At 40.0% G+C, this 22,880-nt stretch overlaps 3 protein-coding genes across 6 annotated transcripts in view; 1 reads left to right on the forward strand and 2 right to left on the reverse strand.

Moving 5' to 3' along the window:
• Positions 1 to 2,437: 2,437 nt before the first annotated feature.
• On the reverse strand, positions 2,438 to 6,876 carry LOC126817721 (uncharacterized). The gene is made up of 3 exons (XM_050544842.2): positions 6,408 to 6,876; positions 3,429 to 3,801; positions 2,438 to 2,873 (listed from the first exon to the last, which is right to left on the reverse strand). Exons 1-3 carry the CDS (start codon positions 6,475 to 6,477, stop codon positions 2,438 to 2,440), a joined length of 879 nt encoding a protein of 292 aa, XP_050400799.1. The 5' UTR covers positions 6,478 to 6,876.
• A 925-nt stretch (positions 6,877 to 7,801) lies between these two features.
• LOC126817656 (uncharacterized) lies at positions 7,802 to 12,424 on the forward strand. The gene is made up of 4 exons (XM_050544762.1): positions 7,802 to 7,883; positions 10,160 to 10,532; positions 11,212 to 11,420; positions 12,178 to 12,424. Exons 1-4 carry the CDS (start codon positions 7,835 to 7,837, stop codon positions 12,402 to 12,404), a joined length of 858 nt encoding a protein of 285 aa, XP_050400719.1. The 5' UTR covers positions 7,802 to 7,834; the 3' UTR covers positions 12,405 to 12,424.
• A 1,101-nt stretch (positions 12,425 to 13,525) lies between these two features.
• LOC126817647 (uncharacterized protein C8orf34) overlaps positions 13,526 to 22,880 on the reverse strand; it is a 41,554-nt gene continuing 32,199 nt past the window's right edge. For all 4 annotated transcript variants that reach the window (XM_050544753.2, XM_050544751.2, XM_050544749.2 and 1 more), the window contains 7 exons: positions 20,896 to 20,957; positions 19,730 to 19,772; positions 17,719 to 17,791; positions 16,807 to 16,915; positions 15,507 to 15,567; positions 14,848 to 14,880; positions 13,526 to 13,918 (listed from right to left, as the gene is read on the reverse strand). In XM_050544753.2, coding sequence (XP_050400710.1) covers positions 13,911 to 13,918; positions 14,848 to 14,880; positions 15,507 to 15,567; positions 16,807 to 16,915; positions 17,719 to 17,791; positions 19,730 to 19,772; positions 20,896 to 20,957 — 389 coding nt within the window. In that variant the 3' untranslated portion in view covers positions 13,526 to 13,910. The remainder of the gene's footprint in view (positions 13,919 to 14,847; positions 14,881 to 15,506; positions 15,568 to 16,806; positions 16,916 to 17,718; positions 17,792 to 19,729; positions 19,773 to 20,895; positions 20,958 to 22,880) is intronic.

Consider the following 22,880-nt stretch of genomic DNA (forward strand, 5'->3'; position numbering starts at 1 on the left):
GGTTCCTATCAGCTGTCGTGAGTCGTAGCATGCCCCTGACGCAGTAGTGTGAATGATTCAACCAGGTATGGGGGTGCATTTTATAGGGCTGGTCCCGGTGAACAGCAAGCGTAGTATGAGTTACTGGAAAATCACGGAGAACACATTACCATCTCAGAAGTCAGGTTACGTTTTTGAGAACATTTCCTGGGTTCAATTCTGTGTTTGGGAAGGATCCTTAAAGCTCAGGTAAAGTTGGATATGTGGTCACAAATATATACTCTTCAAAAAAAGTAGAGGATATTGAAATGCAAATACCTATGCAGGTTGTGATATGATAAATAGTCATGGACACTTGACATGCTTTGAGAGTATGTTCACAGATGAAGAACTTATCGCCCCAACAGAACCACTGAGGTGCACATGCGACACGCAATAGCGCCATACACGTGGGAGGGGTTCATTGTCAAATTTGACTCTTCAAGGAAGGGTTGATGAAAACTGCCGCGTAAATACCTCCATAAAATTATATATACAAACGACCGTTTATTTAAAGTCCAATTAAAGGAGTCTTCATTGTGCGATTTTTGTTATTCAAATATAGAAACCCCGGAACACCTTTTTATATACTGCAATTACGCCCAGGTAATATGGAATGATTTACATGAAATCTTCTCAACTAATGACATTTCATTACAATTACAACTTACGAACATTCATTTCGGTTTTCTGAAAGAAACAGTTTTTAAATCATATCGTGAATTCTTATTTGTAAATCATTTAATATTTTTAACAAAATACTACCTCTACAAATCGAAAATAGAAAATATCAGACCGACAATTATTAATTATCGAAACTACCTAAAAGGTAAACAACAGATAGAAAATGAATTAAACGAAACCTTAGTAAATAAATGGGATTACACCATATGAATATTATGCATACCTCTAGTATTCCATTCCTAGTATTCCAACCTCTTAATACCTGTAGCTATCTCTGTATGTTTTTTTTTTTTTTTTTGTTTAGTTTTTTTTATTAGATTTTATTTTCTTTGTGAATATATTTGTTCTACTCAATGTAATATAGTATAGCCTTCAACATTAAACCGACGCTATCTGTATGATGCTACACACTGTGATTGTAATATGTGAACTATGTACTATGCTGTTATTGATTATTTGAAATAAAGATTTTAAAAAAAAACAAAAAAAAAAAAAACTGCCGCGTGCTGGTTTATCTATCCATGTTTGCTTTCCTATCGGTTCTTCCATAAGATTTACTGTTTAGCGTATCTTTGCTTTAGTGTGTTGGGTTTAATTTGATCGGGAGAAGTGTTCGTCGACGTCAACGTCAACAAAAACAACACTGCAAGAATTAGCCGTGGCACTGCAAGAGGAGTTGGTCAGATTGCCCCAAATCGTGATTGGACGGTTGATTAGGAGCATACCACGACGTCCATTTTTACTTTTGACGGTGTATCTTTTTGCGAGTGAAATGGGGCCCTCAGATAAGCCGCCCATATGAACTGTTTATGTTCATGTGTAGGCAATTGGCCTGTTATTAACATTCACTGGTTACCTCTAATAAAAACAACAGTGCATTTCCGCAGTTTTGTATTGTTTCTGAATTTCCCCTACTTTTGTTGAAGAGTATATAATAAAAACATTTGGCAAGTTTCATGCAATGCGTCTGTTCAGAGTAACATACCAACCTGACGTTTCTTTTGCTGCTTAGTACTAATAGTGAGAAATGCCAGCTCTTTATCTAATCTGCCATAATGTAGGCCTATATTTACTGTCTCGCTCTCGACCATCAAACCACACATAAATAATATGTCAATAGAAACTCATTGAGTCAATTGGCGTGGTTTCGATTCCCCTCATGTGTGGCAAGGGGTAGGATTCCCTGTCCAACCTCGTGGGTTTTCTCCTGGTCTGCCGGTTACCTCATACTGCGTTAGACCCCTTGTCCAGTATGTGAGTTTACATATGTATCATAAAGTCTGTCATTGAGTCAACTGGCGTGGTTTCAATTCCCCGGTTGTACGTGACAAGGAGTAGGATCGCCCGTTCAACCTCGTAGGTTTTCTCCGGGCCCTCCAGTATCCTCCCACTAATAAAGACCCCTACGCGCAAGCAAATTACTGAAATAAAATTAACCCCATGTTAGTCTCGAAATGACCTAGTTTGTGTCGAGTGGACGTTAAAACCCATCTCTCTCTCTCTCTCTCTCTCTCTCTCTCGCTCTCTCTCATAAGGTAACACCCTGCTCCACATCTGTAAAAGCTTGTTTCTAGTTTATTGCGTGTAAAAATACCATATTTTTGGCGAAATTTATCCCGGTTGAAGCTGACGTGCCATTTTAGTCATTCATAGTACATTAACACGGTCTAAACATTTTATTTGAGTAATTTGAAAGTTGAGTATATCAGAAACATTTTAAATCCTAATTGATATTTTATCCTATAATAGGTGATTGTCTCTTATAATAATAAATATGTTGATTTAGACCTTCTCCAGTAGTATAATATCCGGAGCCTTGAGGATCCCAGCAGACAGATTCTCCACGGGTTTCAAAAACGTATGGTAAGTTTACTGGTGGTCGAGTTGTCGCCCCTATGTAATCTCCATCCAGCACGGTCCAGTAGTACACGTTCAGTTTATATTTAATCAGCATTTCTTTACCGTTAAAAGAGATATCTCCTCCCACAGGGTCGTGATGGATAGAATCGAGGGTAAGATATTTCGAGGATTCAGCTGTGACCACTTGACCGGAACCGAATCCCGAACTCGAGAAGTTGGCTATTAATCCATGTCCTCCCACTACCTTTGAGATCAAATAAATATCTTCATTCGGTGTCACCATAATTGTTTCACAATCCGGTTCATCCCACCTGTAAAGGATATGAATGAAATGAAATGAGATTTAACGTCCTACTGTTCTGCACTCATTGGGCTAATGGAGGCGGACGTACGTCATACAGTGTTCCATGAGTGAAATTTTGCCGGTGTCCGAATTAAAACTGTCCAAGGTTCTTTTAGATGTACACCAGGATGTACCGGGTGATAAGTTTATCGTCCCATCCGAACGACTAGACGCTGTCCTTGTCAGACCTTTCACCCTGCACTATTAACAAAGGGAAACCAGATCCAGCAGCACTTGCTCGGTCAACACCGCGATCGATACCCTGCCTGGTGAATGAGTAAATGGACGAAGGTTTGACTTGAACGCGATAAAGCGATTTCGCGAGGTAGATTACACCGCGGTTTTGCTTTCTACAACACCCCCTAGAGAGCTATGTGGTTAGTATTGTGTTGACAATTCAAAGCCACTTACTAAAACATCAGTTGACTGTCGATTTGAAGAATCTATGTCTTTATCTCAGCGTTCAAGCCCCCCCCCCCCCCCATCCCCTCCCAACCTTATAATATCCTGTAAAGCCACTTACTTAAACATCAGTTGACTCTCAACATGGAGAGTCTGTGTCTTGATCTCATCTGGTTCGCGAACTCGGTAGATGACATTCCTAGCTCCGTCTCCTCCATGATCTCCCGTTTCAGCTATGTACACACATGAATGACTGCCACATGGACCAACAGCTACATCTTCCCAGTCGTAATTGGCAACATGAGCAATCTTTAAAATGGCTAGTGTAGCCCCAGTCTTACTATCAAGAGCAAAGAGTCGGCTGGACCCACCCTTGTCGTTATGGGTATAGAGAACTCCTGCGTGAACTCGACTAGCAGCCAGACCCGATGCTTCATCTACTTCGGGGTCCTGGACGGTACTGAGGATCTGAGCCGAGGAGAAAACTGGGGCTTCTGAAAATAAACAAAACATTCTGCGTAAGTACTTTATAATTATCAACCGAATCCCATCGGATATATTTTGACAGATGGCGCCAATGGTTATAGTCAGAAATCCCATATTGAGTCGGGGAGAAGTCTTTATGGCGATCCGTGAAGGATCGAGGGACTTTGTGTTTATTGAATTTAATATAGTGTGTGTGTGTGTGTGTGTGTGTGGGGGGGGGGGTCCGAATGGTTAGCGTATGTGCGTTGTGGCATAAGGTCTGTAATTGAGTTAACGGGCGTGGTTTCGATTCCCCGGTTGTACATGACAAGGAGTGGGTTTTCTTCGGGCCCTCCGGTTTCCTCCCACTGCTAAATTTAAATAAAATTGAACCATGTGTTACTCCCGAAATGACCTAGTTTGTGTCGAGTGGACGTTACCCCCCCCCCCCCACCCCCATCTCTCTCTGTCTCCCTCTCTTAAATTAAGTTCGACGAAACAGAGAAGTTTGTTTTGCTTTGGGAGGTTAATGATCGGTTCCTAAGTTTCGGTTAGAACGTAACCAGATAAAGGAATTTGGACTCCTTCTCGATTATCTGATAACACGAGAGACTGCAATGACCAAGAACAAGAATAACGGGTTACATATGTAGCCTCGATTACTTAGGATTGCTCGTACCCATTGGTGCGCGTTCTTAAATATAGTACGCCACCCGGTACATTCGAACCACCAGACGCTGTCCTTGTCAGGCCCTCATCACTGACAAGCGACCCTACACCGGAAAATCCCGAGGACCCACGAACAATGAATTTGTAAAAACTTACGAGTGTATGTAACTGGCAAACCAGCATAGAACAGAATTACCAGACACACCGACAACATGATTCCGCTCTGGTCAGTTCAAACGTTCTGGATGACTGGCACCTCGAGATAACACATAATCGACCTTTTATGACATCCGGGTTTTGTCTCACGCTTCAGGTTCTAAATTTATATAGTGTATTTTAAAGTAGCTAAGTCTCTAACTCAAAGATCAACCCCTCGCATTTTGGTGGATTTAAAGTAGCTAAGTCTCTAAATCAATATCATCCAAAGTCTTCGACATTGAAAACACGAATTATTTGCTCAATTTAAATCAACATGTGATGTTGTGATCTTACAGGGAAAAGATGGGCTTCTGATATCCAATATTTAAGACAAAATAAATATTTTACCATTGTTACACGAATCGTACACCATAATGCGTTTCAGCGCCATTTGTAACAAGGGACCCGAAGAATGAGGCTAGACATATTCCACAAGTCATGTCAAACGGTGACGCCGTATTCTTATCTGTGTGTTTGTGTGGAATAGCTTTATTTGGACACAGATCACTAAAGATTTCCCATTGACTCCAATGTTAATTCTCGTATCTTAGACCGGCTCTAACTTTTTCCCAAATTTTCGTTGGGTAGAACGCTTTCTACCACAGATGGAGCAACATGTGGCAACCACTTGCCCAAAAGCACGTATGAGGTTCTTCATGAAAAACTTGAGATACACAAGCTGGAAGTAGAGACAAGTAAACATGCAATTTCAGGCCCTACATTTCAACGTAACCAACCTCTCAACTCTTGTATCCTTCCGCATCAAAATTATGAATATTCACCAAAACCTGGCAGAAAATGTATTTTCAAACCCTTTTCCTCAATTCTACACCAAAAAGTCAACAAAAATCGCCATGCAAAAGGGGGAAAAAGGAAAAGGGAGAGGAAGACTAAAAATAGCTTTGGCCCTTGTTTCGTGGGTGACGGCGTAGGAATATTTGGTGATCTGTGTCCATTTAACGTTCGCTTCCAAAGGTTTTTATATGGAGAGCATGCGCAATAAATGTTATTGTCGTAGACTGGAATAACCAGATGCTAGAGATTGCTTAGCCGAACAGGGAGGGGAGGGAGAGGGGGAGGGAGGGAGAGGGGGAGGTAGAGGGGGAGGGAGGGAGAGGGGGGAGGTTTAACGTCCACTCGACAAAAACTAGGTCATTTCGACACTAACATATGGTTCAACGTTATTTCATTAATTCGCTTCCGTGTGGGAGTCTTTAGCAGTGAGAGGAAAGCGGTGGACCCGTAGAAAACCCACGTGGCTGGACAGTTGAATCAATGGCAGACCTTATGATACAACGCGCACGCGCTAACCATTCGGCTAACCGACGGCTTGAACACAACAGGTAGACCATCCTAGGCCCCTGTTTCCCGACGGTTTGACCACCTCAGCCCCTTGTTCCCCGAGGGCTTGACCACCGCGACCCCCTGTTCACCCCCTGTTCCCCGATGGCTTGACCACCACAGCCCCTTGTTCCCCGACCACCGCGACCCCCTGTTCCCCGATGGCTTGACCACCACAACCCCTTGTTCCCCGAGGGCTCGACCACCGCGGCCCCCTATTTCCCGACGGCTCGACCACCGCAGCGTCCTGTTCCCAGACCGCTCGACCACCACGACCCAATATTCCCCGACGACTCGACCACCACGGCCCCTGACAACAAATGTAGCTATTCAAAATCCAGGCCCTGACTCTATTTAACAAGAGTACTACGCAGAAACATTCCTTAAACTCCTTGGCAACCGCTGAAGATTTGAACAACCATGGTACCATTTATATGCCTTGTGGTTGCATCTTTTGCTGAATGAAGATTGGTGTACGATTCATATAACAAGTACATAACCAAATTCTTCACTTCACCACAGGTCTGGTTTTAGTTCTTTGAATCAAGCAAGCGTGATATTTCTAGTTGAAGAAACTATGCTATCCGTTTATTCAAGGCTGCTCTAGTAGACAGAGAGCTATCAATTAGGTTTCATTGCGGTCTGGTAGTTCCTGGAGTTTTACGTCCACTTGCACCAAGGGTGATATCGCAGACACGTTGCTGTCTGTATTCCAGTTCGGTTTTATAGATTTTCCGTCACAGCGTGCGTACAGGTAATCCGTGTTAACAGCTGCAATATTGATTTATTACGTGCTTTATCCTGACGCATGACATATGAACAAACAGACAGCCAATGAGCAATGACAATATCTGATGTTTCAGCATTGTGTTTTATTATAACACCCGGACAACCTGGTGGGGGAATTGAGGGGAGGTAACTAATGTTTCACTTGTGGTTTATCATGTCACATGATATCTGAACAAAGTGACGGGGAATTGAGGGTCTGTAACTTAAGTTATGTACACACTACCAACGTGAGAGGTGTTGGATGACCGCATAGTTGGCGCGTGTGCGTTGTATCATAAGATCTGTCATTGAGTCAGCTGGGGTCGTATCGATTCCCCGGTTGTACTTGACAAGGAATAGGGTCGCCTATACAACTTCGTGGTTTTTCTCCGGGATGGGATTAGCTCTAGCCCTGTTAACATCTCGTGACCCGTAACGAAAAATTGAGCTGGCATTATCATTTAACACTACCCTTACAGGCCCGGGACTGAACAGCGCATTTGATATTTGTTGTTTATTTCTTACAATGTCCTTGTGGTTTGTAATGTCCGAGGGGGGGGGGGCAACGTGCGTGCTGTATCATAAAGCCTGTCATTGAGACAACTAGCGTGGTTTCGAGCCCGCACATGACACGGAGTAGGGTCGCCTGTCCAACCTCGTGGGTTTTCTCCAGGTCCTCCCGTTTCCTCTCACTACTAAAGACCCCTACGCGCAAGCGAATTATACAAATAAAACTGAAAAATGTGTTAGTCCCGAAATGACCTAGTTTGTGTCAAGTGGACGTTAAACCCCATTTTCTCTCTCTCTTTTGTCTTTGTGGTTTGTAATGTCCGCAGGTTTGTCATTTCTGTGCGTGTAGTGCGGTCCTCCTAAACTTACTAAAAGAATAAAATTCTGATTTCAAACTCTCTACTTGAAAAACGAATGTTTGTTTTATCAGTATCATAAGATAAGCATGCGTGTAAATTATGGGTTTTTAAAATTGACATGTCGTGAGAAAGTATCAACCTACGATTGTGATTATTATTTATATATCAGTGTAAACCTAATCTCTGTTATATACCAGTAATTCTACAACAGATCATCATGTTGACTGTCTTCTTTCTACTCTCGATTCTATGTGGATCACAAGCAGGTAAGTCTATTTGGGTACACCTGTCCAACTTCGTGGGTTTTCTCCGGGTCCTCTGGTTTCTCTTACTGTTAAAGACCCTACCCTACTCTCTCTCTCCCTCTCTCTATTTGGGGATGTATAGCCATTCTTTCGTTCCAGCACGCTTTATCAAACTATTTTGTCCCTTATTAATATTTTGTTGTCCTCTATACGAAATTACAGAGGCAAATTCCCAAAACGTGCTGTTATTCAAAAGTTTACAGTGTAGTTCCTAATTTGAACCAACGGTTTAAACATTTTCACGGTATACATTGCTGTCGACATCTGCTAACTACAACTATTAAACATACATTATACAAGAGCTAAATCTGCCTATTACAGGTCTTTCTTTACGCCTGAAATGTTATATAAATTATTAATTAGACATTTGTTAACACGAAAAGACCAGAATCAACTCTCGATGCCATCTAGCCCCGAGTTCACAAAGCATTCTCAGACTTAAGTTAAGAATTTTCTCAAAATTGTTTGCCTAATTTTAACTAAAATATAGCCGTTTATAAAACTTATGTTGTTATAATTTATCAATTAAATCAATAAGAAACTATGTGCAAGGTTTTGTGTTTCTAGATCAAAGATATTTCTCATAAACAGTGATTGAAAGTTGAGTAAATTCTTAATTTAAGTCTGAGAATGCTTTGTGAACTTAGGGCCTAATCTGTTCGATTTACATTGGATTTGAATCCGATCTACTGATCAACGTCCGTTGGTAATTAAACGCAAAATTGGATAATCGAGACTTTGTTAATTATCGTGATCGCGCTAACAATGACAATCCAGGCTACAAAAATTTAATTGGGACTCTTTGCGTATTTCGCCGAACATAACTGATTAGAAATTATAGTAAAAACAGAAACGATTAAATGTAAATCAGTCTATATATATTCATATTACATTATTATATACGTTGCGACCCATTTGTGTCCATTTATAATGCCAAAGAATAGCGATTTAGCTCTTCAAATCTCAGGGTAGAGAGGGGGGAGGGGCACTAGGACTGGCCTCTTGTATACCACTGACAAGGGAGTACGAAGCTGGTAAATCCCGATCAACTGCCGCCGCCATTATCAGGATATAAACTAAGGTTTAATGTCCTACTGTTCTGCTCCGATTGGGCTAATGAAGACGGAAGTCACAAGTGAAGGCCATGGCTTAAAAAGTCTCGAAAGGTTCGTTTCGAGGCCGTCGTGTGAATTCTGTTAGAAAGTGGCAAATTGCAATGAATGCGTCAGGCAAACGACGTCACAAGTGAAGAATCCTATCAATCAGGACATGTGAAACATGAAAGGTGTGCTAAAGATACGAAAGGTCAAAGTTCAAGATGATAAATAATCACCATGGACAAAATAAGAACAAAATAAGTACATGTACCCAAATATAATCTTTAAACTATTTTTAAGAATCTAAACATACAATCAGGTCTTTGTAATGTTTGGGTAGATGATTCTGTCGGGTTTGCTCCCAGTGTTCGACGATAAAGTTCCTCGAAGGACTGAGGGCCTGACAAAGACATGGTCTAGCTGTCCCGACTACTCGATGGCGTGTACACGTAAAAGAACCTTAACAGTTGGAATTCAATTGATGTCCGCGCACAATGTCCCTATAATAACACACTGTATGACGCATGTCCGTCCGTCTTCATTAGGCCGGTTGATACAGACGTTAAAGCCCATTTCATTTCAATTAGAGAAGCTGGGTGAGTAAAGAGAGAGAGAGAGAGAGAGAGAGAGAGGGAGAGAGAGAGAGAGAGAGAGTAGATCATTTCAGGAGCAACACATGGGTCAATTTTATTTCAGTAATTCGCTTGCCTTAATTTTACACAAAGCATCTTTACCTATATGAGCAGAATAAACATCCGGGTGGTACAGGGACTAGAAAATGTTTCCAGTCTATAAGCTCGGAAATAGCCCTTACTCATTGATAGCATCAGGGCTGAATTAAGCTTACATGGGTCCCCGGGTTGAAAATGTAACAGGGCCCCTGCATCAACAGTGAAAAGAGGGCATATTCTGACCACACTCACACAAATGTCAGATTTATTCGCAGACCCCCTGGTTGCAACCCAGCTTCCTTCCCCTTAATCCGGCTCTGAGTATCATGCTTATTATCAGACTCAGCTGTCCGTTCTTCTGTTCAGAAAACTCGGCAGCGGTTATAAAATTAATTGGGGAAACAAACAAATGCCCGAGGCGACTAAAGACATAATAAATAATTAATCATAAATTCTGCTACCTTTTCAGCCGCTCCAACGTTTTCGTCGGCTAAAACCCTCAGTACCGTAAAAGACAAAAATGTAGATGAAGCATCCGGATTAGCTGCCAGCAGAGTCTTCCCGGGAGTCGTCTACACTCAAAATGATAAAGGCGATTCCAGTAGAATCTTCGCTATCGACAGCAACACTGGTGTTACAGAAGCCGAGTTGAAGATATCCGGGGTTGCTAACTACGATTGGGAGGATTTAGCTATCGGACCATGTGGTAGTCATTCCTGTGTGTATATTGCTGAAACAGGAGACCATGCTGGTGATGGTTCTAGAAACATAATATACCGAGTTCGGGAACCCACAGAACTCAAATCTCAAAGTCTTGATGTTGATGGGGAATTTCATTTTACGTAAGTAATTTTCATTTTTTGTCATTGTTGTTACAAAAACCTTTCCTGAGGGGGCGTTAATGATAATAATAATAATGTACTTGTAGAGCGCCAAATCCATCCAAAAGCATGCTCAAAGCGCAATGAGACAATAGCTATATACACAGTGAATAGAAAGTCTAATTCTCGTAGCATCCCCGAAATAAGTGAGTCTTCAGATGTGATTTGAAAGTAGTCAAAGTTTCACTGTTTCGGATTTTCAGAGGTAACCGATTCCACAATTAAGGACCAACTACACTAAAACTTCTGTCACCAAAATGTTTTAGTTCTGGTAATAAGATCTCAAGGACCGATTTGGTTGATATAGTGTCAGTAGTTCTGATAAATAGCTGGGTTCAAGATTTGGTAGACACTGGTATTTGAGACACAGGACTTTAAATTTGCTGCGAGCTGGAATTAGGAGGCAATGTAAGGATTTTAGAATAGGTGTTATCTGAGATGATGTTTTGCCTGCTATAAAAACACATACAGCGATTGTTCGTCACCAATGGGGGTCGATAATGTGTCACCTACTCACCGGATTGTGCTGGAGACAGAAAAGCACCTTCTATGCAAAGTTATGACATAATTGTTCTGTTTTTTTATTCGAAACTTGTGACGCCGCCGTTATCAATAATTATTGTCTGTTTGTTATTTAAAGCTGGAATGAACCCGACTGTGAGACGGTAATGGTGACACCTAATGAAGATATTTACGTTGTATCCAAAGTTGATGGTGGACACGGATTAATCGCTAAACTATCGAATGATGGATGGACAAAAGGGACAACAGCTAAAATTGTTGCTTCAGCTCGATTATCTCAATCATCATCTCACAATGATCCTGTTGGTGGTGATATATCAGCGGATGGTAAGAAGGCCTTACTTAAAAGTGGGGCGGGGGTCACGGGGTGGATGGCCGAATGGTTAGTGCGTGCGCGCTGTATCATAAGGTCTGTCATTGACAAGGAGTATAGGGTCGCCTGTCCATCCTCGTGGATTTTCTCCGGCCCCTCCCACTGCTAAAGGCCCCTACGGGCAATTGAATTATCGAAATAAAATTGAACCATATGTTAGTTCCGAAATGACCAAGTTTGTGTCGCGTGGACGTTAAACCCCATTTCTCTCTCGCTCACTTAACGTGGAATCGGTTAGGCGGGGGGGAGTGGGGGGTCGATTGTTCATTACAAGTGTAGCTTTCCTAAAATTGTGGATTTGCTCTGGTTTCTTCCAATTGTTATAAATAAATCCGAAGTCGTAGGGTTTGCCATGGAGTCAAGTAACTTGGTTTCGACCCCACGCTTGTCTGCAGTGCTGGATTAAGGCCCTGCTAGCCCGAAGGCACATTTTGATAGGTATCTGAAAATACCGATATTTTGGGTTCACCGATAAAAGGAAAAAAGTTCAATTTAACATTTAAACAATTTAGAATCATATTTTTTGACAGTACTGTAACTACTAAAAGATTTTTTACTTTATTTTTTGTGGCCTGGATTTTTGACTGGTGGGCCTAAGGGTCGCCTGCCTAACCTCTCCCCACTTTCCTCCTAAAGATCTCTTACAAGCAAGCGAATTATGGAAGTATAACTGTACAATATGTTAGTCCCGAAATGTATATTATATTTCAGGTAAAGAGATGTTGATCAAGTACCGAGAGCATGTTTACTACTGGGATACATCTGACGGTGATTATATAGGTGCCATCAAGAGACAACCGGCTGATTTACCGTATATTCTAGAGAAGAGAGGAGAATCAGTGTGCTGGGACCCTCGAGGTGCTGGGTATTACACACTAGGTGAAGGAGATCACCAACATGTCTATTACTATCAAAGAACTTCACCAATAATTGGTTAAAATCTTGTTTTTATTTATTGTTGTACTATTATATATAAGAATTAAATGTGTAGATTAAATCTTGTTTAATTGGTTATTCTATTTTGTAGGGGGGGGGGGGGTGTGGATGGCTGAATGGTTAGCACGTGCGCCCTGTATCATAAAGTCTGTCATTGGGTCAACTGGCGGGGTTTCGATTCCCCGGTTGTACGTGACAAAGAGTAGAGTCGCCTGTCCAACCTCGTGGGTTTTCTCCGGGTCCTCCGGTTTCCTCCCACTGCTAAAGACCCCTTCGCGCAAGTGAATTATGGAAATAAAATTGAACCACATGTTAGTCCCGAAATGACCTAGTTTGTGTCAAGTGGACGTTAAACCCCATGTCTCTCTCTATTTTGTACGAATTATTTAAAGCCTTGGTGCTTTTAGCATTCAGCCAAAGATGGGTGGGGCGAATGGTTAACGAGTGTGCGTTGGATTAGGTCTGTCACTGAGTCAAGAGGCATGGTTTCGATTGCCGCTTGTACGTGACAATGAGTAGGATGGCCTAGCTTGTGTCGAGTGGAAGTGTTACTACGCTTTTTTACTATGAATGCCATGTATGGAAAGTGACTTATGATCATGTGAGACGGAGTGTGCATGCTATTTCTGGCTGGGCGAACATTTTAAGTTGGATAGGAGAGGAATTTCACGTAGCAGTTCGGTTTCATCAAATAATATAATTATGCCACAAGGCTTCACCTTTATTTCAATGAGAATTGGTTTTCTAATTCAGATTTTGGCATATTTTTTTTTTCTTCCTTTGGGAGTCAAGTTTGGGTCGGGCAAAATGAGAGGAATTAACATTTTATCCAGAGTAGTAACTTTTATTTTTGTGTGACTCCTTTTATGGTCACCTTGTCAGTGATGCAGGGCGGAGGGCCTGACAAGGACAACTGTCTAGTCGTTCGGATGGGACGAAAAACCAAGGTCCCATGTAAACATTGGTGTGCACGTAAACGATCCCTTGACAGTTGGAATTCGATATATAAGAGTAGGCCATAGTGCCGCTTCCCAGGCAAAATTTCCCTCATAGCACACTGTATGGCGTATGCCCGTCTTCATTAGCCCAGGTTAGGAGCAGAACAGTAGGATGTTAAACGTCATTTCATTTCTCATTTTATGGATGGAGTATAGCCCATTATAAATATACATATTATTATTATTATTAATACTACACTACCGGACAATACAAAATAATATACACATTATATAATTTACCACACTTCCTGACGATAACAAATTTACACATATATAATATATTATATTAAGTAGTTAACAAGTAGATTGCCGGAAGATAATGAAATTAACACATAACAATATTAACTGCATATTAAAGTTCGTATAAATATATCTACAATTCACAAGTATGGACGGAACAATTATTGTAAAAAAACACAATATCGTATGAATTTCATCTATTTCAAAAATGAACCAAAACTATGATATACATGACAATATCTGATATTTCCTTTTACTCTTGTAGATCATCTAATATGCTGAAATAAAATAAAATTTAAAAGTTAAGTCATAATCCTTTAGTGGGATTTAGCCATTGGAAACATTAAAGGCAGAACTAACACAGTTATATGGGAGAGAGAGAAAGAGAAATGGGGTTTAACGTCCACTCGACACAAACTAGGTCATTTCGGGACTAACATATGGTTAATTTTATTTCATTAATTTGCTTGCGCGTAGGGGTCTTTATCAGTGGGAGGAAACCGGAGGACCCGGGGAAAACCCACGAGGTCAGTTATATGGGACAACAATCACTGGTTTGTTATACACAAGCACGATGTTTCGATAGGTATTCTCTTATCAAGCATGTTGGCGCTGTCTGGGCAAAAATTTCCCTCATAGCACCCTGTATGGCATATGCCTGTCTTTATCAAGCCCAGTAGGAGCAGAACAGTAGGACGTTAAACCACATTTCATTTCATTGCTTGCGAGATCTACCTGAAAGGTGGAAACAAGCAGTCATTGTTTTTTAAGGTGAGTGATCGCTCTGAGCACCTGTTGCTCACCTGAACATCGACCGAGGGGAGGCTTTTCTCCCTACCCTTAAAATTGAAAATCGCTCTCCTTTACAAAGTCAAGCGGGGTTTTATTATTATTTATGAAACCAGGAATGACCCCCTTACATGTAGTTATTGATCTTCAGAACCATTTCCCATACTCACAACTAATCACTTTTCTTAATATCAGATCACTCTCCTTAATTTCTAAATCACTCTTCTTATGGAAACTGGAAGAGTTTTTTTAAGGGAGCGATTTTTTCAATTTGTTGATTTACGGGGAGATTTTGTCGTCTCTCCTACAAGGTCCTGGTTAACTGTCTCAGTCAACTGGTTGGGTGTCGTCCCTTGTTAAGTGACTGTATCTATGAACCAGGACCTTAATATGGTCTTGTTTTATTTATTAAACTTACCTCGAGGATCTCGAGATGGTCTACTTCTCGAACCTGTCAGAAAATAATCAATAATCAATATTCATATGTCACAAGATCATATAATCAATATAATCAGTACCTGACATTCTGAATTTTGTGTGAGACGGGTGGGGTGGGGGTGGGATGGGATGGGTTTGGATGGTTGAATGGTTAGTGCGTGCGCATTGTATCATAAGGGCTGTCATCGCATCAAATGGTGTGGTTTCGATTCCTGGGTTGTACATGACAAGAGTTGGATCGCCTGTCCAACCTCGTGGGTTTTCTCAACATCCCAACATCCTCCCGTTTCTACCACTGCTAAAGACCCCTATTGAAATAAAATCGAACGATATGTTAGTCCCGAAATGACCTAGTTTGTGTTAAGTGGACGTTAAACCCCATCCCTCTCTCTCTACTATAAGTTGAACTGGGGTTGCCATGAACGGGAAGCAAGAAAACTTTGAAACAGGAATTGCCAGTGCAATGCCATCAGCTGCACTTACACCCCAGATTTCAGCCTCAGTGTTGTCGAGATCCCCGAACAGACAAACAACAGTCACAAATTTCTGCTTTAGGACAGATTTGGTGTAGCCGCCAAACCTGAACAGCCAAACGATAGTCACAAATACATATATATATCGTTGCGAGTTATTACTTACTTTGCGTAAATTCTGTCAGACTGGCATCAGAGTCATCTGGAACATTCCATCCTCCGGTTCTCTTTAAAAAAAAAATAGCATGTAACCTTTTTAAACATACGTTATACAAGAGCTAAATCTGCATATTACAGGTCTTTCTGTAGGCCTGAAATGTTATCTAAATTATTAATTAGACATTTATTAACTTATCCAGACCATAATCAACTCTCAATGTCATCGATAGCATGCGATATTTACTGGATTTAAATACGTTTTTTGAAAAATAATTACATTGATAAATGGATAATCGAGACTTTGTTTTTTATCGTACTAACTTTTGTAATGATGATCAAGGCTAGCCTAAAATTCAAAAGCTAATATCTCGGTTCATAGTGGAGCAATTTGACTGAAATTTTCCGCATATTTAAGTGAGAACTGTCAACTCTTTATCTAATCTCCCATAATGCCCTTGTAATACAAGTGTCATTCTATATGAACTGGTATAATATCAGATTTGTTATGTTAAGGTCATATCCTATAACACATATTTTTTAAAAAAAATTTGAAGGGGGTCTCTCTCTCTCTCTCCATGACAAATCAAGCCATTGTGGATCCTATCCAAACATATTTTGATGAAATTAGCTATAATGATTATTTCTAATAGAATTCATGGGGGACTGGCGTGGTTTCGAATCCCCGGTTGTACGTGACAAGGAGTAGAGCCGCCCGTCCAACCTTGTGGGTTTTCTCCGGGTCCTCCGGTTTCCTCCCACTGCTAAAGACCCCTATGTGAAAGCGAATTATTGAAATAAAATTAAACCATATGTTAGTCCCGAAATGACCTAGTTTGTGTCGAGTGGACGTTAAACCCCATTTCTCTCTCTCTTTTCTAATAGAATTCACGAGAATTGTCACCATCGAAACACATTTTGTCCATATTGTCTAACTTTGTGATTCCTTTGTTTTTTTCGTAACCTATTAAAATCTGTTGTGTCAAGAGGAAATTTGACACAGAATAAGCCCCCCCTCACCCAAACAATTTTGGGGAGAGAGAGAATGAAATGGGGTTTAACGTCCACTCAACACAAACTAGGTCATTTCCGGACTAACATATGGTTTAATTTTATTTCAATCATTCACTTTGAAATAACCGGAGAAAACCCACGAGGTTGGATAGGCAACCCTACTCCTTGTCACATACAACTGGTGATTCGAAACCACGCCAGTTGACTTCATGACAGGCCTTATGATACAGCACGCATGTTCTAACCATTCGACCATCCAACCCCGCAAACAATTTTGTAAGATGTGAAATATTTACCTCTTCGTTCATACCAGGTGACCAGGTTTCACCACCACCTCGGTGTAATACGTCTGAAACTGTTTGAGAACTGGAACGTAAAGGCAACGTGGCGGCCATACTTGTTTTCCTGAAAATCATATAAATAGAGTCACATAGGACCAAACACACTAAACAAGACAAACGTCTGCGATTTGAAAATAAAATGAAACCGGGTTTAACATCCAACTTTTCTGCTCTGACTGGGAAAAGGAAGAAACGCTATGATGGGAAATTTTGCCCAGAGAGCGGAGCTACAGCCTACTCTTATATCAAATTCCAACTATCGAGGGATCCTTTATGTGCAAGCCAGTTTTTACACGGGACCTCGTTTTTTTTGTACTATCCGGGAAATTTTGCGTGGGTAGTGGCACTATGGCCTACTCTTATATCGAAATTCCAAGGGATCTTTTACGTGTATGCCAATGTATGCACAGGACCCTGTTTTCTTTTGTCCCATTCTGAATGACTGACAGCTGTCCTTTTCAGGCCCTCTGTCCTGCATCACTGACAAGAGGAAACCATGTCGGAAAATCCCGATGAACTTTCTCAACCAATGCAGGGATAGAACATGCGACCTCCACGCTAGCAAGCCAGCATCTTACCTACTTAGCCACCGTTTTAGGGAAGACCCCAGATTGAAGGAAGGACTGTCGTGCTGCTGTACTTGGGATAGATTTGATTCAACGGGAAGAATAGACACACCCCCTCAAAAGCTCAAGTATGAGAAGCCAATCCAGCAATGGCCAGAGAGGGATTTCTCGGGCCATTTCTTCAGGAATATGTCTAGTGCAGGCAACAATAAAAAAATAAATGTACATTAATCTCATTCATGCAAATGAGAATCCTAAAAGGTAGCACCTGATTAATAGATACTATAAAATATTTTATTACTTGTCTTTGTGTGTAGATGTGTAACTACGACGATCACTGTGTCTGCCACGAACTGGATGACCATACGTCTCAACTAGAAAAAAATACAAAACCAAACAAATCAAAACAAAAAAATAGGAAAGTCTGAGCATTACCATGATTTTATTAAGTATAGAATGAATAAACACGCGTGAATGTACGGACAATTTCTATTTTTCTCGTTTTCTCTTATCTAGTGACATTCAATTACTTTTTGAATTGTCAGATATCTTGTTCATAGTCTCACATAGCAACTTTTCATTATTGAGCAGAAATTCGCCTGTGTATCCATTATCACTCGTCAATTCAGTCAGTTATATAGAAGGATAACTTGTGTTTTCCTTTCGCGTTCGTCACTTCCGTTTCTTGAAATCTTCATTATGCATCTATCTTGGCAATGATCTCTGTGTTAAAATTATATTTGGAACGCGTTTAACCAGTTCTATCACACCAATATTGTCCTTTAATACTATACACAATCAAAAGTACTTTTAGTAAAAAAAAATAAAAAATTACTGACACCAAGAACATTGTCCTTTTATTTCACGGTAATATTAAGTGACACATCACTTTATGGTTAGAACTTAAAGATACATTATTCAAGGGCTAAATCTGCCTATTGCAGGTCTTTCTATAGGCCTTAAATGTTATATAAACTATTAATTAGACATTTATTAACATGACAAGACCATAATCAACTCTTGATGCCATCGGATGCTCAAGATTTTAACTAGATTAGAACGGTTCGGCCATTTAATAATTTAAGTTATTTCTCAAACGTGATTTAATTTAAAGGACAATATTGGTGTCAGCCATTATTACATATGTGACATAAAAGGTTAAACATATTCCAAATATAACTTTAACATAGAGAACATTGCTATCGTAGATGCGTAACAAACACTTCAAGAACCGGGAAGTGACGACAAAAATGACAAACGCGAGTTATCCTTCTACATAACAGACTAAAGTGACGAGTGATAACAGATACACGGGCGAATTTCATTTCACTTATAATTCCGTGTTAGTTGTTATGTGAGGCTGTGATAGGATATCTGACAATTCAAAAAAAAGAATTGGCTGTCACTAGATAAGAGAAAATGAGAAAAATAGAAAAGGCCTGTGCATTCCCTTGTTGTTATTCATTCTATACTTAATAAAAACATGGTAGTGCATGGATTTTTTTTTAAAGATACATTATGGGAGATTCGATAACGAGTTGGCAGTTCTTACTATAATAATTAAAAACTAGATAACGTAAAGGCAATTTGCTGAAAATTTCATTCAAATTGATCTACTCTGAACCGAGAACTAAGCGAATAAAATTTCTGCCTAGCCTCGGTCATCATTACTAAAGTCAGTAAGTTAAACAGTATAGTCTCGATTATCCATTTAATCGTTAAATCGTGAAGGAAAGTTATGCAGTAAATCGGCTCACAATCCACTTAAGATCGCAGGCTAGCAATGGCATCGAGAGTTGATTATGGTCTGGATAAGTTAATTAATGTCTATTTATACATGTATATCTTATATCCAATTTGATTAAAACACAGATCCTATTTCGTTTCGTTTTTATAGTTCAAAATTTCGTTTTACTTGTCTTTACTACACTAGGATCTGGAAGAGTTGTTATATAACCCGCATTCTGGGTGATGTGAGGAATTAGCCAATAAAACGGTCTGTTACAGCGAATTTTTGGCATGTGGTGCATGGAACTGTGCTTAACCCACTAGAAACATCAATGCAGATTATTTAATCAAATGTCTGATGCCATAGGGTCAAAAGCCGCAGGTATGATATCTGACACGACCTCCCACTACAACCGGTCAAATCTTCATGTAGTGTAGGCAATTGAAACAACTATATAGGCCATCGAAAATATAAAAAAATTGAAACAAAATATAGATCTGTATTTTAATCAGATTGTTTGAGATTGAGATTTCTTCTTTTAGCAAGTTAGTCAGACGTTAATAAAAATTGTTTGTAAATTTACCATCAGAATCTGTTGTATCTCTAAAATTCCAAACAGGTTCTCGCTACAAAAAAAATAAAATTCAATCTAATTTTGTTCAGACAAAAAGTTGGCATCTAGAGAGAGAGAGAGAGAGATATGGGATTTAAAGTCATTTCGGGACTAAATGTGTCTTCATCTTCTTTGATTGACATTTAGTAATTGAACATATTAACACAAGGTACAATTTTATGGATACACAATTACTGAGTTTAATATTATGCGATGTTTCAACAAGGATACTCTCATCTTTATCAAGCATAGTAGGCAAATATATACAGAATTTGAAACAAAAATAACAATCAAATACAATTAAATCTTAACACCTTTGATTAGGGGGCCATTTACAACTAAACATACACAACGGAAACTCTTACAGGGATTAAAAAGAGGGGAATCCTATTATTCTGGTGTTTTCTGGTATATAGATAGCCCCTTGTTAATTACTGTTGTCCTTTGAATGTATGTTTTTTTTTCTTTCTTGTCTGTTTGATATTTCTTTATTATAACTTGGGGGATCACGGTGGCTAAGTGGGTAAGATGCTGGCTCGCTAGCCTGGAGGTCGGGTGTTCGATCCCTGCATTATTGGCCGAGAAAGTTCATCCAGATTCTTCGGTGTGGTTTCCCCTTGTCAGTGATGCAGGATGGAGGACCTGACAAGGACAGCTGTCTAGTTGTTCGGATGGGCCGAAAAAACGAGGTCCCATGTACACATTGGCGTGCATGTAAAATATGTTCCTTCAGAAAATAAAGTCATTATTCTTCTTCTTCTTATTATTATTATAATTTTATTTCCATAATTCGCTTGCGTGTAGGGGGTCTTTAGCAGGGAGAGGAAACCGGATAACCCGGAGAAAACACACGAGGTTGGACAGGGGACCCTACTCTTTTCCAGGCCCTCCGTCCTGCACCATGGACAATAGGGAACCATGCCAGAAAATCCTGACGCACATTCTCGGCCAACATCGGGAGCGAACTCGAGACCTCCTAGTCAGGACAATTGAGCATACAATATCAGTTAAAATGGAGTTGGGTCGCTGAGTGGTCATAAGCTCGTAAAGTTTCTGCGACCAGAAAGGGCTATATTTCCCTAAAAACCCCTAGTAAGATATTAACATCATCAAACAGTAATAAAATGTTGACATACCGGACCAGTAACTTGAGAAACACTTTCAAATTCGTCGTCTGAATCTAGTACTGTCTTCATACCTGTATAAATAAATACAAAAAATTAAAATACAGATCTATATTTCATTTCGTTTCGTTATACTTTTGATGACCTCTACTACATGAAGATCTGATCTGTTGTAGTGGAAGACTGTTTCATTGGCTAATCCCTCACATCAATCAGAACATGGGTTGAATAACAACTCTTTCAGATCCTAGTGTAAAGACAAGTAAAACAAGCCAACAGTGAGGCTGATGTCCCCCGCCGAAATTGCAAAATAAATAGATGACACATATTAATTAATCGCACATTTATTTTTTTCACTAAGTTTCATCACTCTCTATCAGATAGAATCAAGATTATCTTGTCCCAAACCATCGACAAATGAAATCGATTAGCTCTGCTTAGCTTCAGCTCGAAATGTTAATTATTGAACTCAGTCAAGACATTCACCTAATGAACATCTACATATACATCAAGTTTAAACATTCACCTAATAGACACCTATGCCAAGTTTGAACATTCTACCTCAATTAGAAGGAGAGTTATTGTGTTCCAAAGTTTCTACCAATCAAATTGCTTATCACTCTGCTTACCCTCAGCAAAAAATGTTCATTATCGAACTTAGTTAAGGTATTCATATAATAAATCTATACACCAAGTTTCATCAATCTCACTTAATTAGAACTAAAGTTATCGTGTCCCAAAGCATCAACCAATCAAATTGCTTATCTCTGCTTACCCTAAGCAGAAAATGCTCATCTTCGAACTCCACCAAGGCATTGACCGAATCAACACATACACCAAGTTTGAACATTCTAGCTCAATTAGGAAGAGAGTTATCGTGCCCCAAAGTATCAACCAATCAAATTGCTTATCTCTGCTTACCCTAAGCGGAAAATGCTCATCTTCGAACTCCATCAAGGCATTGACCTAATAAACACATACACCAAGTTTGAACATTCTAGCTCAATTAAAAGTTATCGTGTCCCAAAGCATCAACCAATCAAATTGCTTATCTCTGCTTACCCTAAGCGGAAAATGCTCATCTTCGAACTCCATCAAGGCATTGACCTAATCAACACATACACCAAGTTTGAACATTCTAGCCCAATTAGGAAGAGAGTTATCGTGTCCCAAAGCATCAACCAATCAAATTGCTTATCTCTGCTTACCCTAAGCGGAAAATGCTCATCTTCGAACTCCATCAAGGCATTGACCTAATAAACACATACACCAAGTTTGAACATTCTAGCTCAATTAGGAAGAGAGTTATTGTGTCCCAAAAAGTGTGACGGACAGACAGACGGACGGACAGACAGACGGACAGACAGACGGACGGACAGACGGACAGACAGACGGACAGACAGACAGACAGACGGACGAACCCATTTTAATAGTCCCCTGCTTTCTTCGAAAGGCGGGGGACAACAAAATTTTGAACTATAAAAACGAAACGAAACAGAGACAGAGAAATGGGGTTTAATATCCAATTGACACAAACTAGGTCATTTTGGGACTAACATAGGGGTCTATAGCAGTGAGAGGAAACCAAAGGACCTGGACAGGCAACCCAACTCCTTGTCAGGTACAACCGGGGAACCGAAACCACGGCCGTTGACTCAATGACAGACATTATGATACAACATGCACGTGCTAACCATTCGGCCATCCACCCCCCAACACAAGAGCAATATGATTTAAATGAAAAATTAGTTTGTAGGGTCTTCCCTAAAACTTTGGACAGTGATTTAAGGTATTAAAAACGGTGGAAGTATTGTTCGTCTCCAAACAGTATTGTTTACATTGTTTTCGATTTGATAGCCTCGTTTGTCACGCAATTAGTTTTTCTGCAATATTCTGCTATGCACTGGTTAATTGGGCATAATAAATTTGTGAATCATGACGTAACGTTATGTAAACATATTTGGTCCAATTTGGAGCTCTGTTTTAAGCGTAATGCT

This window comes from Patella vulgata, chromosome 4 (assembly GCF_932274485.2).
Source record: "Patella vulgata chromosome 4, xgPatVulg1.2, whole genome shotgun sequence".
Lineage (NCBI taxonomy): Eukaryota > Metazoa > Mollusca > Gastropoda > Patellidae > Patella > Patella vulgata.